The 19,571-nt window shown below is 32.1% G+C and overlaps 2 protein-coding genes across 6 annotated transcripts; one reads left to right on the top strand and one right to left on the bottom strand.

The window, feature by feature from the left end:
* Positions 1-3,477: 3,477 nt before the first annotated feature.
* Positions 3,478-11,984, top strand: LOC137820407 (uncharacterized). 5 transcript variants are annotated; one of them, XR_016515467.1, is made up of 18 exons: positions 3,506-3,967; positions 4,470-4,820; positions 4,938-5,078; positions 5,255-5,387; positions 5,478-5,591; positions 5,688-5,761; positions 5,849-5,923; positions 6,379-6,471; positions 6,575-6,635; positions 6,751-6,912; positions 7,001-7,083; positions 7,355-7,481; positions 7,582-7,681; positions 9,261-9,330; positions 9,437-9,592; positions 9,765-9,860; positions 10,610-10,929; positions 11,456-11,984. XR_016515467.1 is itself a non-coding variant. In XM_068624486.2 (17 exons), exons 1-17 carry the CDS (start codon positions 3,896-3,898, stop codon positions 11,711-11,713), a joined length of 2,574 nt encoding a protein of 857 aa, XP_068480587.1. In that variant the 5' UTR covers positions 3,478-3,895; the 3' UTR covers positions 11,714-11,984. The 5 variants fall into 5 exon arrangements, 4 of the variants coding, with proteins under 4 accessions (XP_068480587.1, XP_068480588.1, XP_068480590.1 ...); XM_068624486.2 differs by having other exon boundaries at positions 3,478-3,967; positions 6,751-7,083; XM_068624487.2 differs by lacking the exon at positions 3,506-3,967 and adding an exon at positions 4,094-4,222 and having other exon boundaries at positions 6,751-7,083.
* Positions 11,985-15,778: 3,794 nt separating this feature from the next.
* LOC137821150 (GNS1/SUR4 membrane protein family) lies at positions 15,779-16,803 on the bottom strand. The gene has a single exon (XM_068625609.2). The coding sequence runs from the start codon at positions 16,760-16,762 to the stop codon at positions 15,923-15,925; it is 840 nt and encodes a 279-aa protein (XP_068481710.1). The 5' UTR covers positions 16,763-16,803; the 3' UTR covers positions 15,779-15,922.
* Between the last annotated feature and the right edge of the window lie 2,768 nt (positions 16,804-19,571).

The following is a 19,571-nucleotide window of genomic DNA, read 5'->3' as shown; positions in this document are numbered from 1 at the left end:
TTGAAAACACACAAACCCCATGAGTTGGTGCCTTGGTGGTAGGCAACCTAATTGTTTATTAACTCTGCTGCAGGTCAATCACCAATATATTCATATAAAATTTGAGATTCTTTTGCACCATTATGAGGATTTGATGCTACCAAAGAAGCAATACTTATTTATCTCTGCACTCAAGGATTAGTTGCAACCTTTCAAAATTTGGTCCACACCAACAAACTAATAAAAAACCGCAAAGAGTGTTTTTTGGTTGATAATGCTCGCTACTCTCAATTATAAATCATCATCAAGAAGCCAAAAAAGTTGCATCTCTTTTATTTCATAGAAGGACTCCTATGCTATAACTTGAGGTCCACCTTCCATGTTATATAATAATTGACATAACAGATGAAATAGTGGTTGTGAGATAGTAAGAATTTTGGGCCTAACTTTTTCTCTTATCTACAAAAGAGACAATAATTATTGTTATATATGGTGGACCAAGTTTGAACGGCTAAAAGCTCTGCACTAATTTACTTCTTATGAGATTTCTGCATAAACCCATCTCTTAAGGGATTATTAGTGTATAACTGTTTCTTGATTTGGATTGTTGATGATAAATAGCCTAATGAACTATAAGTTGTGAATTTAGTGGGTGTTTGACCAACTACTATCATCCCATATCTTGCATATATGCATGCATGGAAAAACTATTTGATAGAAAATATTATAGATGCATCCGTCAAACACTACTTTTAAGTGAATTGTATAAAGAAACCTTTGTTCTTCTAATCTTTCTCAACAAGTTTATCCTATAATTTTAAGTTAAATTGTATAAAAAAAATGTGATAAAAATGATAGGAATTGTAAGTAGCTGGATTTAGGTGAGTGGGTCATATTTGATTCTATTATTATCACATCAAAACAAAGAAACAATAACCCTACTTCACATTACCCAATTCCGGTGTGTGTGATCATTATTTATTGAAAGAGTGTCTTTGTAACTGCAACCAACATGAAAAAAATGGCAAAAACACGTTTATTTATATATATACAAAAGAAGTGTGTTGACGAGAAAGAATTTTGCACCATTGCTATAAATAAGATTTTTTTCATTCAAATTATTATGACTAAACACTTTTTTTGCACTCAATAAAAAATTATTTATTTATTTTTGGTATCACTCTTATTTAACTATACTTTTATAGTTATTGTCTAATACAAATTATAATTTATCAGTGTGAACGTTATATTTTAATGAAATGTATTATACTAATAAATAAATTTACTAGCATAAATAAATACATACTATCAGTATTTTATATCGTGATGAAACTATTATTAGCATAAATTTACTGTCCCTGTCATTAATATATTAAACTCTTGGGAATTGAAGTTTTTCTATAATTTTTAAAATTAGTTTATATATATTTTTTTTACAGAATAAATTTATATATAACTTAATTGTTAGCTATGAAGAAAATTATTTTATTTTTCTATATAAATTATTTTAAAAAAATTTGTTTGAAAAAAATCTTTCGTATTTTAAATCCTCTACAAGCATAATGTGCATTGGACGAAAAATGAATACTTTGAAAAACTGAATTGTTGACAAATATAGGAATTTGTCATAAAATTTCTTGAAAAATATATCTCATAATTTAAGCACATTTTAATGTAGAAGTTATGCTTTAGTTATAATTTAAAAATTTATAGGAACTTTCTAATATAACTATATTATGATTAATGTGGAATTATATATATATATATATATATATTTAAGTTTTGAGAGGTGTAATTGTAATTATATTTTGACGTTTAATTTAAAAAATTAAAGATTAAAATTTTGTTACTTTTTGCTTCTACCTATTTATAGAGGTTGTCTTGTATCAACTTCAGGATGATTAAGTTTAGTCCAATAAGATCTAAGTGTTTTAGTTGCTAATTAATCTTGCTAATGTTATGCTTTTACACTGTAGGATCTTCTTCGTAGAAATGTCAAGAGTAAGATGATTTTTGGCTGATATGAGATAAGTTCCATAACTCGAATGGTTCAAATATAAAAATTTGAAACTTAAATTTTAAATCATAAAAATATATTTTTATTTTTAAATATTTTATACTTAAAAATGAATAAAAAATATTAAGTGTAAAATTTCTGATACACTAACATTAAAATAAAATTTATAAAAAAAGTTAAAAATTAATGTTGATAAACTACGAATAAAAAATAATAAATTAAAATTTCATATATAAAGTATGAATAATGATAATTACAATAAAATAACCTTAAGTACGTATTTGAGGACAAAAATATTCAAACTATTATATAAAACATTATTAGGAAAGGAAAAATGGTCAAAATTTAGTTAAAAAAGCATTACAAGTGATGAGGTGACATATAATTTCCGAACAAAAATATATCTGCTGAAAATTTTGTAGATTACGTAAATTATGTTAGGCTTAGAAGTGTTTTGATTACGACTTCGTTTTATTTTTTAAATTTGAAGCCAAGTAAATATATATTTTTTTAAATTTGAAATTTTCATAAGAGTTGCACTTTAAATTTGTTCACAAAGTTATATAATAAACTAAATTTTGGATATTATCTGATGCACAATAATAATAAGCTATTACTATAGAAGGGTAACCGTCCACTCAATATTCTCATATATTACAATTATTTTTAATAATAATTAAGCTGTACGGATATTGTAGTTAAAAAGTCAAAAATAGTAAACTAACTAATATTTAACATATGAATTAACTAGTGCGAAATTATTTTATAAGTACTATTTTTAAACTTAAGTTTTAAATTTTTATCTATCTTTAAAGAAAAATAAAATGATCGGGCTAAACTGTCGTGGAATCTTAGAAATATTTTGAATTTTAATTAATTGTGTCACAGACATGATTCTTCAACAAATTGGTGCCTCAGTTGTGACCTTTGTCATTTAATTTTCCCCTTTGAGGTAGCATGTAGTTTTCTGATTTAATCTAATTTGCCAGGCCATTTTTCTAGGACGAAGGAATCACACCTTTTTATATTGTAATTTTTCTTGGATTAAGCAGCATCATTCAGAATTTAGAGTACCACTTCCCACTATTTTTATTTATTTTTTACTTTAAGTGTCAGATTAATTTATAGTAAGCATGCAAGTTGAGGATTTTATACTTAGATTGTTTTATTGTTTATGAGCTTCGCTTACATTTGAACTAACACAAAATAAGTAATTAAGAAATAAGTTAATATTTAATTAAAAGTAAAAGCATACATGAAAAACAATTAATTGAGGCGATAAGAAAAAATATATTTACAGATGTATTTAACTCAACGTATCTTTATAATTTAGTAATAACATTATGTCTTAAATGCAAAAAAAAAAATGACAATTAAGAATGCGACGCGAGAACCATTCAAATAAAAAAAAAAAAAGATGTAGCATTGACACTTTTTTTCCCCGTTTTAATTTAATTTAATTTTTCATTTATCAGTATTTTATTATTGGAAAAGCCAAAAATGGTTAAAAAAAGGAAGGTGTTCTCCACCCACTCCTCCACCCAATCTATTTGATTTTTTCTTCTTCTTCTTCTTCCGTTCACTGTCAGTGACTGTTCTCGCTTCGCCCGTTTCCAGTGATCAGAAAGAGGAGCCTATCAACGCCACTCCGAAGCTCATCTCTCTCTCCACGCGCCAATTCTACTCTCCTCTGACTTCTCCTTATTCATTTCCAACATTGTTCCTTCATTCCTCTCAAATCGGAGTCGCTGTTCGTCGCTACTTTCTTCGCGCAGTTGAATATCCAAAATGCATAGCAGCCGGAGATTCTCGCGCGCTCCGAAGCCGATCGAAAATTCGCGGGCGATTTGATGGAATCAGAGAACTTTTTGTTTCAGTGCTCGTTTTATCATAGAGCTGATGGCGCGGTGCACCTCATGCGCGCTGTCCAGATTTCATTGCAAGCTTAGATTTGTGGTGGTTGTTTTCTTGGTAAAACTCTGCTAGTTCGCGAGTTTTTTTTGTTTTTATTGTTAAATTTCTTTTAGTTCAAATTTGCTCTGTCGTGTAGGATGTATGGCTTTATGGAGTAAATTTTAAACTGTTGTTGTGCTCTAATTGGTCGCTGAAAGTAGTGAGAAAGTGAATATTTGAGTTTGATGTGTTTTCCGTATTTTTCTTACATTTGTCCTGAAGCGGAACTGTGGAGGTTAGGGTTTTGTTGTCAGAGCAATGATTCACCTAGAGGTGCTGGATTAGTTCCTTTTTCTTGATTTTATTCTCTTTGTTTTTCAAAACTATATGTATATATTTTTCTGAGTTGAAATTTAAGGGAAGCTGTTCAACTAGCCTCTTTGGCGGCTGATGTCTTACAGGTTTATTCATCGGTCTGTGGTTTCACGTGATAAATTTTGAAATTCTGCTGATCTGAGATTTGGTTCTTGTAAGTGATGGCCACTCTAAAGATTTCATAAGATTCTTCTTCGTGTTGCAGATTATATTGATATTGGCGTGGGTGGAGGCCCACGATGCAAATCTCCACGAAAATCAAGTTCACGGAGGCATGGAGAGGAATACCAAGAACATTGCCTCTCACTCTTGCATACACGATCAGATTCTTGAACAGAGGAAGCGACCTGGACGCAAGGTGTATTTAGTTACTCCACAGGTTTATGAGCCCAGTCTTTTGAAACACCTTCAGCACAAAGGTAGGGCATTACTAGATGTGTCAACTTCATCAAGTTCTCATGAGGATGCAAAGAAGCCTATCAGGATATATCTAAATTATGATGCTGTTGGCCACTCCCCTGACAGGGATTGTCGAACAATTGGCGATATTGTTAAAGTGAGTGCTCAATATAAATGCAAAAGAAATATTTAGAATGCGTTATATGTACCCATAACTTTGTTAGTATATTTCGTGTATTTTATTGAAATTAAATATCAATTTTTATATTAACAGCTCGGGGAGCCTCCCATGACTTATCCTCCTGGTTTTCCTTCTTGTGACCCCCATGGAAATCCTCCAATATTTGGTGATTGTTGGTATAACTGCACTTCTGAAGATATTTCAGGAGAGGACAAAAAACATCGCCTTCGTAAGGTCAACTACTTTCTCCCTTTTCGTTTTTGCTTTAAATTCACCTGGATGATAATCTTTTTTTTCTGTGAGAAAATTACTTGGTGGTGTATCAGTTATGTTATGTCTCTTTGAGAAGTGTTGTTTTGAGGGACTATCATAAATGGATAGAGATATTTATCCTTGATAACTAATTTCAGGCATTAGGTCAGACAGCTGACTGGTTTAGGAGAGCATTGGCGGTTGAACCTGTCAAGGGGAACTTGCGTTTAAGTGGGTATTCTGCATGTGGACAAGATGGAGGTGTGCAGCTTCCTCGTGGATATGTTGAGGGTACAATTTATGCAATTGCATTTCTGGTAAAAGTTAGATGTCAGATTTGTACTGAATTTAAGATGTTCCCTTTTTGTTCAACTTCTCCAGAGGGTGTCTCTGATGCTGACTTGGTTCTTTTGGTGACTACAAGACCTACAACTGGAAATACACTTGCCTGGGCAGTGGCATGTGAGCGAGATCAATGGGGTCGTGCTATAGCTGGTATATTATCCCATAAACATGTTGGTTTCAGTGGTATTTTTTGTCATCTCAAATTTGGAATGCCTTAGAACTGAAAGTACTTCTGTTATTCTGCAGGACATGTTAATGTTGCGCCTCGGCATTTGACTGCTGAGGCAGAGACTTTACTTTCCGCTACCCTTATACATGAGGTTTGTTGTACATTATCTATATGTGTGTGGAAGCATGAGAAGCATTATGTGTGGCATTGTTCATCATATTTGATATTTTTTTTTCAGGTTATGCATGTTCTTGGTTTTGATCCACATGCCTTTGCTCATTTTAGAGATGAAAGGAAAAGACGGCGTAATCAGGTATTGCTTTTTGTGCTGCAAGTTCAACTCTGGTTTATTTTTATAATGTTGTAAGTCTCACCAAGTATGTTTCTGAGGCATGATTGTCTATTGATCATTTCTTATAAGTGATGCGTTATACATGAAAGTTGAGTATAATTTCTGCTTGTGTTGATAGAGACAAAAAATTCCAGCAAATGGATTCTATGTGATATCTTTGATTTGTGTATAAAATAAATTTTAGAATTGTATTGAATTTGAAATAATTTTAGGGGAAAAATAACGAATCACTGATGTTGAAGTTTTGTATCCCTTTATTGAGCAGCATATTCTTGTTTCTTATTTAATTTCTGGGTATGTATATATTTTTTTCTCAGTAGGGGTATATTGAAAATTTTCAGTTTCACAATTAATTTCCATGCCAGGCATTTTAATGACACATTTTATAATCTAATCACTACTTTTTACTTTTTAAGGTTACCGAACAAGTTATGGATGAAAAACTTGGACGAATGGTAACACGTGTGGTGCTTCCTCGCGTTGTCATGCATTCTCGGTCTCATTATGCGGTATTTTCTTGGGAGCATACCTGTCCAGAATACTTCCATTTTCATGTTTACTGTTTTCAGTTGTAAAAGGATCCAGCAAATGACTGGAGTGACTTGTTGGCAGGCGTTCTCTGGGAATTTTTCTGGTTTAGAGCTGGAAGATGGTGGAGGACGTGGCACATCAGGTTTGTATCCCCTGTTTGAGTTTTATAATTCAGCTAAATTAAATTAATTTGAGCCTCTTTTGGGTTAAGATTAATGAAATATACTATTAATCCAAGATATGTGAATGACTTGCAGGATCTCATTGGGAAAAAAGGCTTCTGATGAATGAAATTATGACTGGTTCTGTGGATACAAGATCTGTTGTTTCAAAAATGACATTAGCTTTACTAGAAGATAGTGGATGGTACAAAGCCAACTATAGTATGGCAGACCGTCTCGATTGGGGTCTCAACCAAGGTACTGAGTTTGTTACATCCCCTTGCAATCTTTGGAAGGGAGCCTATCGTTGCAACACAACACAGTTTTCTGGTTGTACATATAACAGGGAGGCAGAGGGATACTGCCCCATCCTAACTTATAGTGGAGATCTCCCTCAGTGGGCTCGGTATTTTCCGCAAGCTAATAAGGGTATGTAGAATCATCCCTTCATTTGTAACACGCAGTTCGATGCTAATATGTTTACTATGTGTTCATGCCTCTCCTTGTTTTTAGCCAGATTCTTTGGTATTATTCTGGATTGTCAATAAAATGTTAAACCTTTTAAGCTATTGCATCCTGATTGATATGTAGTTTCTGCTTTTATATTTCTGTTCCCGTTACACATCATACATTTTCTTGCCACTATTCATTGGTGGCTGACTTGACTTGTGAATATTTGGCTGTTCACTGGTTGTTACAGGTGGACAATCCTCATTGGCTGATTATTGCACTTATTTTGTTGCTTACTCTGATGGATCATGTACAGACACTAACAGTGCACGAGCACCTGATAGAATGCTAGGTGAAGTCAGAGGAAGTAACTCTAGGTAAGATTTCTAACTTAATACTTATGCCCTGAGTCTTTACATTTATTTTTTGAGAACACATACTGTGGAGTTGCTGACTATTTTTACCTTTTTGGTACAGGTGTATGGCTTCATCACTAGTACGGACAGGCTTTGTACGGGGTTCTATGACCCAGGGAAATGGTTGTTATCAGCACAGGTGTATGAATAATTCTTTAGAGGTATGGTTTTAAGTATCTCTAGAAGTGAAATGATTACCCTTATAGTGGTTTATTTTGTTAGATTTTGACCTGGAATGCTGACCCTGCTTGATTCTCCAGACTTTTTAATGAAAGACAATGAAAAATGATATTTGATACACTTTGTTTTGGATACAACCACTCGACAATATTATTATAATAGTATAATAATATTGCGTTTTAACGTGTGTTGTTCATTCAAACATGCATATTATTAAATTATTACAACAAATAGTCGTGTAGATGTATCCAAATTAAATGGTGTCAAAATATGATAATTCTAAAAAAATTTAAGTGATTTCAGATGGACAAAACTTATGTGTAGTTCCTTGTATTTTTGCCATCAAATTCTTCATCTAATGATGACAAATGGATGATGCTCTTTCCTATAATAAAGAACTTCATTAAATATTTATGTTAGAATAGGTCTTAAATATGCTTTATTGAAAAGCTATTTTGTCCTGTAGCTATCTCTGTACCCAGGACTCTAGTTATGACTTTTCTTGTTTTTTACTCCTCCCTCTCCTTTTTTTTTATCTGAGAAGAGAACAACAACTATTGATATAAATATGAGAGCTAAGAGAGGAAAATTAAGCTCACTAAATAATATTGTCTCTTTTTTATTTATCTCATGTGTTTGTTACAGAATTTGAATAATATATAGTTATCATTTAATTGGAGAATTTGATGGCTGGGAAAGTATGTAAGGAGTAAGGAACTTATATCTAAATTTTATCCTTCTTGCTTATTTGCCATGAAGTTCTTCGTTCTAATGATGACACATGGATGCTCTTTCCAATAATAAATAACTTCCATCTAATATTAAAGAATGTAAGGAACTTGATCTAAGTTTTATCCTTTGATCTGTAAGCACTATTTGCATACATTATGTTAGGGTGGGCAGTTTGTTGGACCTTAAGTTGAGAGAAGGCCTTATAATCTGTTTGCATAGAGGCAGAAGATGGCAGCGGTAGTTAGTTGGTAGAATCAGTTTTGGGTGGGAAAGCCCAGGCTCTAGAGTATTTGGGACTTCATTCAGTCATTCTTGTTGATTTTGTCCTCTTGCCCCTACTGCTGACATACTGATACTATTTGGGAATTAGGGATTTAATCATTAAAATTTCATTTTATTCTGGTCTATTTTCTATTGCATTGCATCGTTTGTGCCCTCCTAGAATCAATGCAATACATTTTTCAGTTCCTATAATTGATCCAATGTGCATACAATCCTGGAACTGGAAGGAAAGTTTTATGAGGGGTGTCCTAAATTTTTTTTGGTTTTTCGACATGGATTGGTGGGATGATACAATAATATTTTTTTTCTTGTAATAGGGTGAGATGGGCATTGTCATTGATCCCAGATATTCATTTATGCTGATAGATAATTTACATTTTGAAGAAATAATTATACAATTGATTGAGCAATCATGTAATGTTTGAGTTGTGCAATTTCTTCGTATAGGTCTGTGTATATAAATTGTATGTTCAACCCCCTTCTCTCCTTTTCCTTTGTTACCAAATTCACTGAATGAAATTCTCTTTTCTTTCCACTTTTGTACAGGTTGCAGTGGATGGTATCTGGAAAGTGTGTCCTCAAGCTGGTGGACCCATTCAGTTCCCTGGCTTTAATGGTTAATATTACTGTTTTTTTTTTGTCTATGTTTAGTTGTTTACGCTGTGGTGTTAATTTGTCAATTATTGCAAAGACAATTTACTATTTATTACATTTTTCTATAGGTGAATTAATCTGCCCTGCCTACCATGAGCTGTGTAACACTGACCCAGTAGCAGCTGTGTCTGGTCAATGCCCTAATTCATGTAATTTCAATGGAGATTGTGTTGATGGAAAATGCCGATGCTTTCTTGGATTTCGTGGGAATGATTGCAGTAGACGTGAGCTCTCCTTTTTCACTTTTATTTTTATGTGATGATTTGTTCAATCTTTGTGTTTATACTGTTGTCAATGTCAGTTAACTCGTGCTTCTAGTCCTAGTTACCTTCAGTTTAGCAGCAGCGGGTTTTTTTCATTCTTTTTCTAAAATTGCTCTTTCTTAACTTCTTTCAGGTTCCTGCCCCAGCAAATGCAATGGCAATGGAATGTGCCTTTCCGATGGGATTTGTGAATGTAAACCTGGCCATACTGGCATTGATTGCTCCACTGGTACGTACCAATGTCTTACACTAGATATTTTCTACAATATTATTTCTGTGTACTAAAGATCTACATTTATGAGTCGTGGCAATTTATTTTTCTCAGTTTGTGTATTTCATTTTATTTTGTTGGTTGAGGGTGGGTAACATTATCCATTGCCTTTTTTGGGGAATAAGTTCTCACTATCGTATCTAAAAGAGTATACTATTTTGTTTCATACACCGTAAAATACATTTGTCAATATCACCAACCTCATGTTTGATCAATGAAAGCTTTACTCCCAAACAAACTCCAAAGCAATAAGATGTCCTTGGGACGAGCTTATGAAAAGTGTAAATATTGTATAAAAGATCAAGTACCAATTATTGGTTATATTCTGTGGTTCCTTTTGGACAGTTATGCTCACTCCCTTTTATATAATTGAGGCATTCAAGCATATGTTTTATTCCCCAGTTATTCTGATCAAAATCAAAATAGATTGAGCGACTGGAAAGGGGGTTGGCTGTAGTGATAAATGAACTGTGATACTGGAGGACAGATGAAAGTTTGAGCCCTTAGACATACTTTATTGGACAAACGAAGGTTAATTGTACCAATCAATTCCTGAAAGGATCTCAAGATACCCTAGGAAACCTGGAAAAGGGGAAAACAAGATTCAGTCCATCTTTTCAAACAATTGTTCAAGTGCGAACTACATATATATGGATCTTAAAAGAAACGTAATTTGGTTATTAACTTGTTCATCATACTTTGTGCAGCTGTGTGTGACGAGCAATGCAGCCTTCATGGCGGGGTTTGTGATAATGGGGTTTGTGAATTCCGCTGTTCTGACTATGCGGGTTATACATGCCAGAACAGCTCCATGCTCCTCTCTAGTCTTTCTGTCTGCAAAAATGTGCTGGGAAATGATGTTTCTGGGCAGCATTGTGCGCCCAGTGAGCCTAGCATACTTCAACAGCTGGAAGAAGTAGTTGTCATACCCAACTACCATCGATTATTCCCTGGAGGTGCTAGGAAATTATTTAATATATTTGGCAGCACCTACTGTGATGAAACTGCTAAACGTCTTGCCTGCTGGGTATGTCGTCTCTTCAACTAAAGTTATTCTTTAGCTTTTCCTGTTTAGGAATTGTAATATGATTGGGTTTTAATTATTAAATTTTTGTTTCCCAATCTGATTTCTGTTTGTTTTCATTCCTCCATTTCCTTTCCTAGTCGACTGATACATTATTTAAGTTGCATGTGACACTTATTCTGGTAAAACCATGGTTTAAGTTGAATCTAAGTTGTTATATAGGTGTTTAATGACTTTCCAAGTTTCAATATCCCAAGTCAAATACGAGTGATGTATCTTTTTACAACGGTGGGAACTGAGGAACCTATGACATTAGTGTTTATCCAATTGTATTAGGGATCAACATCTGTGAGTCGTGACAGTTTCTTTTTCTCAGTTTGTCTTTCATTTTGTTTGGTGGGTTTGAGTGTGGGCTTTTTAGAAGAGTAAAATTGTATAAAATATCTGGTACCAATTACTGTTGATATTAGAGCATGCATGGTTGGTAGTGCTGCTTATTTGTCTCAATTGGTTGGCACTTAATTTTCAGATTTCAATCCAGAAGTGTGAGAAGGATGGAGATAACAGGCTTCGGGTATGCCATTCTGCATGCGAATCTTATAATCTGGCATGTGGAGCTTCACTTGATTGCTCTGATCAGACCCTTTTCAGCAGTGACGGGGTAGGGGAGGGTCAATGCACTGGCTCTGGTGAGATGAAAATGTCATGGTTTAATCGTCTACGAAGCACTTTTTCTTTGAGAAATAGTTCCTTGAAAGGAATATCTGTAAGATATAGGCAGCTTTAACTTCCCTTTTATCTTTTTGGGATTTTGGGTTGTAATTTTTAATCCTCAGAATTAGGGGTTGCTTACTCATCCAAAAGTGTTTAGGAAAAATTGGATGAGGTTGCAGATTTGGCTTTCAAAGAGGAGAGCCTTTTGTAGAGAAAATTGGGAATTTAGGGATAGATAATGTAGAGGGTAAAGGATCAAAAACGCAAAGGTAATTGAAATGTTTGTCAGAGGTTGGGCCGAAGGCCTTGAAATGAAAAAGAAGAAAATTCCGCTTTGTTCATATGTGTATTTGTATATATGTCATTTGTTCCCTTGACTCTTACTTTCTCTTACTTTGCCATTTCTTTTATTATATTTCTGATTTTCAATTTTGCGCATTTCTTATCACGAACCATCTACTCACATACAGTATGCAAATCGAACAATTAATATATGCTGATTGTCTCTAATCATATGCTCCCGATTGGAGATAAATCTTCTCCAAGGATAACTGTAAATGCTGGATCTAACCACTTACTTACATTTTATGATCTATAAGAATGAGTGTGCTATTGGTACATTTGAAAATATTGCCTGTATCATTTTCACTTGGATTGTAGGAATTCAGGTAAACTTTGGGGAACATAGAAAACAAGATGACAGTGGTGGAGTGGAGGGTTTGAACGGAATAATAGATGTTGTCTTTAATAGCTCTTAATTATTTATTATATTTATTACTCAATGTAGTCTTGAAAATAAAAGTGGATTGAACTTAAAAGAGGAAAGAAAAAGACGAGTGTCTGGTTTAGTGGGATAGTTACTCTGCATAATTAGAAAGGCGAGGTAAAAGTGGGGGGTAAATGGGTTGTGGGTAAGGTTCGTGTGTGATTTTTTTTTTGAGTCTCACCTTCTCAGTTCTCACACACCCACGACCCAAACAAAACTAACTAAGCTTCCTTTTGACAAGTCTCATTCTCTCAATTTGTATATACAGACAGAACCCTTAATTATTATATAAAAGAATAAAAAGGAGATTAATATTCATATTTTAAAACTTTTTTATATATTAAAATTTATACACACAGAATTATATATTTATTATTTTGCCGCAAACCCACAAATGTCTGTCTGCTCGGAGCACAGTAACAAAAGTTCTACCACCACATGATATCAAATGTTCCCCCACCATTCCATAAATTAGTGAAGCCATAAACTACAAAACAAGCTTCATATTCAACAACACTTAATCAGTATAATCGGGGTATTCACACTAAATGATAAAAATAGAACAACCTTACATGTCTTAATGTGCTTGGAAAACAATATATAAAAGAAAGATGATGCTTATTCACCTTATATGGGGTTCAGGAGGCAAAGGTGTCTGGTTGTGATAAAAAAATTGTATCCATAGGATTACTTGTATCTTCGGGACGATAACAAATGGAAGTGTTGAATATATGATGAAGATCTTGTATCGACTAGAAATTAGAATTTCATAATTTATAAGTGAGTGTAAATTTTATTTTATAAATTGGTTTTATATATCTGAGTTAGACTTAAAAATTCATCTCTTAATATGCTATCAGAGCCATTTACAACTTATCATAACTAGTGTTCGTTGAGTTTATTATATTATTTACTATCGAATCTTAATCTCACATACAAGTTGATAGAATCAATTTAAGGGTGTGTTGGAGATCCTACATCGATTAGAGAGTATAACACCAATTTTATAAAATTGAGTTATACTTGAAATTTAACTTTTTTTGATAATATTTTCACCTCATAGAACACATTATTCAGTAAAACTCCGCCGTAAGTTATAGTATACAAAAGCATGCTATTTTCCTATACAATGATGACAAGGATAAAATTGTATTTATATAAAAAATTTAATGGTTATACACTTTCAACGTAAGACTCCGTAGCTTATTTTTGTTCTAAAAGGTTAATGATACGTTGTTGGTTGTCGAGAAATTTCTACTTGTTATATGTAGTTCTCATATATTTTGAAACTACCCAAAAATACAATTCCTATATGATAAAAATATAATAGCTTCGAAAACTAAAATGTATTTTAAAATATAAAAGTATTAATTTTAAAATCAGAAAAATTAGTCATTATGAAAACAAAAACATGATCTATTTTATTTTATTCCCTTTCCCTTTTTTATCTGCAGAGTGAAGTGTATTTGATTTTGGGTGGAATTTATTTATAGGAATGTTTATTATTTACATCTAAACGGTCTAAATATATCTCATTATCAATTTTCTTTTTCTTTTATATATCTCTGAATCTAATTTTCCCCCTTTATTTACACTATGGGTATTAGGACCCTATCATCATGGTCACCAGACGGACAAACGATGCACTGCTATTACTACGAGATACGAAATAAGTAAAAGATGTTTTTAAATAGAAAATCTGAAAGATAAAAAAATTATTTTGAAATATCTTTTTTAGATTTTTTTTAATAAATATGGAATTTAAAAAATGTGTTCTGAAAAATATGTTTTAGAAATATTTTAAAAAAATAATAATTTGAAAAATAGTCTTGTGACGGGATGGAATAAAAGATTTGTTGAGATGCACAAAAAATACCTAAGCACCTATGGATGTTCTCAATTATGTGAACTTTATCGAATAAAAAATGTAATTTAACTAAAATGTTATATCAATGTAAAGATTATTTATATGGTCATTTAATTATAACTTACCATATAATTTTTCTTTGTATGAAGATCTATATACTGCCAATCAATTAAAATTAATATAGTTTACAACTTTTTCTAAAGGCCTTTAAAAAAACTCTAAACCAAAAGGTAGTGAAATTGCACGTTAAAAATATAGTATTTTATTTTTGAATTAACTATTTTTCAAAGTAAAAACAATTTTAAAACAAAAGCAAAAAACAAAAATATGAGGAAAACGAAGAAAAGTTCGAATGTTTGATAATTTTTTATGAGTCAGTGGAAGCATCTCGTTCTGGAAGCTGATGCAAATATTGGTGTGTATCAAATTCATAAGTTTTTATCAATAATAAAAAATATAATAAATAAGAATATTTAAAGAATAAATCCTATCACAAGTAGTCTAACAATAAAGATAACATCCCACCAAATTTAGAAATGAGTACTATACAAGTTTGTATAACAAGATTTTTATATAAATAAAGTTTTGTATATATTCTAATAGTAAAATACAATTTTATAATATTTTTTAGAATAAAATATTATATTATAATAATATAATAATTCTTTTGAGTGTCAAGTTGATGGATTTGGCGTTGTTGTGGTATCATTGTACTTTTTATATGTATATGCTACGTACATTTACTAGATTTTGATGTAGTGTGTGCGCATGTACATAAAGGTAAACTTAATTCATGAAAAATAAGGTTAGAAGTTGGAATATTTGACTACTTCATGAATCGAAATATAGGAGCCCCTTAATTAGTTTATTAACCTTACGAACGGTTTCTAGAACCATAGACTCTACAAGCCTCAAATCTAAATAATTCAAATAAAATATAGTTACGAAACAGTGTTTTAAGTTTTAATATAACCGACATTTCTATCCACACCATTGGTATGTAATTTATTCTTGAAGGTTTTGCATAGAAGGTATTCACCCAAGAATCACATGTTAATTATATTTAATTTGAAACATGACATAATACCAATGGTATATAAATAAAATCAAACATTATTTTGGTGGTGGGTAGTTAGGTACGGTGTGACTTATTTTCGTGATTCTATTTATTTATTTTGTTGATAAAAAAAAATCCTTTATTTAGAGATGTAATATTTCAACCCATTATATATTTAGTTGAGAATTGCTTCTCTTCAGTAGGAGGTAGTGGATTTCGAATTGTTTTTCATAAGAAGTTCTTAGCATCTATCATTATAACTAATATTATAAAAATTAAATGAGAAGATCCATCCACTTGCGTCACCATTATTTCTTTCCATTGATTTGATGAGAGGAAAGAACAATATTAATAGCTCCTAAAAATTGCAGTAGCATGAAGATTCTTACAACAGTTTAAACATCTACTACCCTTCAGTTTGGATGTTTTTTTAACTATACAATTTCAATTGTGAAGTGGTCAATGAAAGCTTTACGAGCTCTGGATTCATACATACGGAGTCATTACATTTGATGAAAAACCCAATAAAAGATAAAATGAACCTTTTTGTCCTCAAATGACAAAAACTTCAATACCGTAGAGTTAGGTTAAGCTAAGAAGAGGAAGCACAACTACTTTTACTTTTCCTTTGTGAATGCGTTTTCACGTAGGATTTCAAGAACTGAACGAGAAAAGCAGCGTTTAACAGAGAGTTGAAAAGCCAAGCTCCGATTCCGTTACACCCTCCTCTCAAGTAATGCAACGAGAGAACGCCAACGTGGCACGCCAAATTACATCCCAACAGTGCCAGCTGGCAATTCGCGGTGAACGACAACGGCGTTTTGCTAGGCAACCCGAGTTCTGTCCAGAACCGGAACGCACAAACGACGGAATAAGCCGACGTGTAGAACAGAATGGCCAGGACCTGAAGCGACTGCGAAAACTCCAGCCACAGAAACGACATGACGAGGAGTACGGAGTTGTTAAACAGTCGCAAAAACGACAACCTTCGGTCTCGCAAAACCACGAAGAAGGTGCGCAGCAGGTGGAGAAAGCGTGAGAGATAAAAGACGTAGGACCAGAAGAAGACACGACCGGACGGACGAGTACCGAGAGGAAAACAGAGGAGCCACTCGAAAGAGGTGGTTCTGCTGCGCCGCCACAGCCACCGCGTGTCGCGGGCTTCGGCTTCGGCGGAGAAGAGCGTGCCGGTGAATATCGCGACGGAGACTAACGACATGATGAGGCTGTGGAGGGCGGGGATGGGTCCTAACGGAAGCGAACGGCGGAGACGGGAGAGTTTGAGGAGGAGGTGGAGAGTTAGGGCGGCGATTACGTATAAGGAGATGGCGGAAATGAGGAAGGACCAGGTGGCGCCGTATAATTGGGTGGGAGTCCAGCGGAAGGAGACAATGGAAGGGTGTTGTATTAGCCAATATTTCATGCTCTCCATAATGATAACAATATACCATACAAACTATGTGTTTGTTTGTGAGTTAAGTATTGTAAAATTCTTGCAATGCAAACCATGTGGGAGAATATTTTTAGGTGGTAATAAGAATTAATATAATAAAGGAATGGAATTTATGATAGAATTTGGAACACCAAAGTTGAATCATTCTTAGGATTTGTTTAGTGAGACTTTAGGGTTTATGCTTATTCTTTGTTACTGAGCCTTGACCTTGACTAATGTTATTGAGTTTATGCTATTGTCGTCATCTAGAAGATCAAAATCAAACCCACGAAGAAATATTATGAGAGGGTGGAAGAGACAAAATGAAAATACAGAGACACAACACAACACAAAATGAGGACCTTGACCCTTCCAAGTAATTTATTTTGTTCTAAAGTGGGAACAACACCCCCATAAAGTCTTCTCTATTAGTCATGAACTCTCTAAAAAAAACATTTTCTTTCCCATTGTCTTCTTTTTCATGCACAATTAGGACAACATTGTTAAGAGAAATATTTATCTGTCTATATATATCTAACATATTTAAGGTAACTGTATATTTAAAACTTTAACTTAATATCCCTGTTTGAATTAAAACAATCATAGGTGTGTTTTTAGTTTAATAATTATATATCAATGATGTAAACCAATTTTATAATCTAAATTACATTCATATAATTTTTAAATTAATTATTATAAACCAACAAATTATCATATATATTTTTAAAATAATAATATAAAACTATCAATGTTAATTGACACAAATATAATTTATGTTCGTTAATTGACACAAATATTAGTAATTTGTGTTTCTCAATTAAGTAGTTCAAAGTTCTAATATTAGTATTTTAAATGTGAAATTGAACTATTTCTTCATTTCTATTTAGAGAGTGAAATGGACGTCTGTTGTTATAATTTATTTTTCACCAAAGATTATATGCAAGGAATAAATCTTGGTTCTTCACAGGCAAACGAAGGCACAAGAATTAAGAAACACGGTCACAAAGAAATGCATATGCAGAACAAAAGTATGGTACTGATGATTTGTTCTTTGGGCTTTAGGATTGGGCTCCTTAAAGCTCAGCTAAAAATTGGATAAAAGAGTGGGCAAATTCTTCTTGCACCTCCATAGTTTTTTCTGATACTCTCATATTTTGAAAATTATATTTTACTATTGTATTCTCTAGAAATGTAAATTTTGTATTTCAAATTCTAAAATTTGAAATTAAATTTTTTACATTATGAATTAAAAAAATTGAAATATAAAATTGTATAATACAAAATACAAATTTGTATTCCAAATTTTAAATTTGAAAGGTATTTTTAAATTTAGAAAATACCTTTCAAATTCTATAATTTGAAATAGAATTCAAAAGGTATTTTCGAATCTCTAAAATATCTTTTAAATTTTATAATTAATAAAAAATAAATTAGACTTTTCATAAAAAAGTATGAAAACGCAACAAGCAATAAAATGCCAAGCATGAGTGTCAACTTATCGCAATTGTGCACTCTCATGTTTTTAGACTTACACCCCCAATGAAGGGATGAAATGACAAACACATCCTTGAGAAAATATATCACAGATTGCATATTTATAAATCAAGAAAATATCTTCCAAAATATAAATCTATTAAGAATTTCTTAATCCGTAATACATGCACATTCTGAAATGTATTTTTAAATCCAGTAATACATAATGCATTCAATAATGTGTAATCCAAAAAGTATTAATACATTCTATAATGTATATATGTATTTTCAAATTCAAAATTATATTTCGAAATATGTATTTTATAAATATATTTTGGGATATACAATCCATAATATAATACATAATTTTAAAATATATTTTTGTTCTAAAATCCAAAATACTAAAAGGTAAAGCTGGGAATTTAATTTTTATGGGTTGCAAGATCAATATGGGAGTGCAAAATGCAATGTCCAAACTGGTCTTTGTAAAGTTGTTTGGGGTTTATGCTATAGAAAGTTGAGGTTAAAAATGATCTTTTTCGTCTTGGACCCCATTATTACTAATTGCATTTCATACCAACAGAAAAAAAAAAAAAAAAATTCCTCTACCCTACAAAGCCACCATTATCATTGTCCTTATTATCATTGTTGCTGCCATCTTTATTTTTCATTGTACTCTTTGAAAGGAAAAAAAATGGCTACATTTTCATTTTTACTGCACTCTTTAAAAGGAAAAAAAAAAAAAGAAGATCTTTTTAGAAAATTTGTTTTGAAAATTCTTTTCTTGAAAACTAGTCTCATAATACATTTATATTCTAGAAAGTTCGTTCCGAAAAGTATTTCGTATGTTTCTAGAAGTGTGTTATTTGAAATCCTATTAGTTCTGAAAAATTCAAAAATCTTATTCTAAAATAAAATAATCATTTTAAAAATTATGGGATCTCGTTAGAAATCAAACTGGTGTAGGAAGAAAAAACCTGAAAAGTCATTATGTAAAAGCATGGATGTGAACTTTGTGGTATAACACTAGAGTCTTTCACTAAATGTAAAATACAAAATTGAGTTTAATTTTAATAATTTTTAATGTAAATTTTTACATTCACGAAAGATTAAATATTAACTTATAATCTATAAAGTGCAAAAACATATTTATTATGAAATAATTAAGGAATTGTACTTAATAATAAAGGTAAATTATGTCGATAATTGGAAAGGAAATTACAGGAAGCCGCCAGACTTGACTAAAACGTGGACTTCAAAGTTATTACTTCTGCCACTTTCATTTTTCTATTTAGAAATTAGGTGGAATGTAGAAATGTAATAAATTAGGATATTT

This window comes from Phaseolus vulgaris, chromosome 9 (genome assembly GCF_051622355.1).
Source record: "Phaseolus vulgaris cultivar YP4 chromosome 9, ASM5162235v1, whole genome shotgun sequence".
Taxonomy (NCBI): domain Eukaryota; kingdom Viridiplantae; phylum Streptophyta; class Magnoliopsida; order Fabales; family Fabaceae; genus Phaseolus; species Phaseolus vulgaris.
The sequence above is the reverse complement of the archived record's forward strand: the minus strand, read 5'-3'. Positions and strand labels throughout refer to the sequence as shown.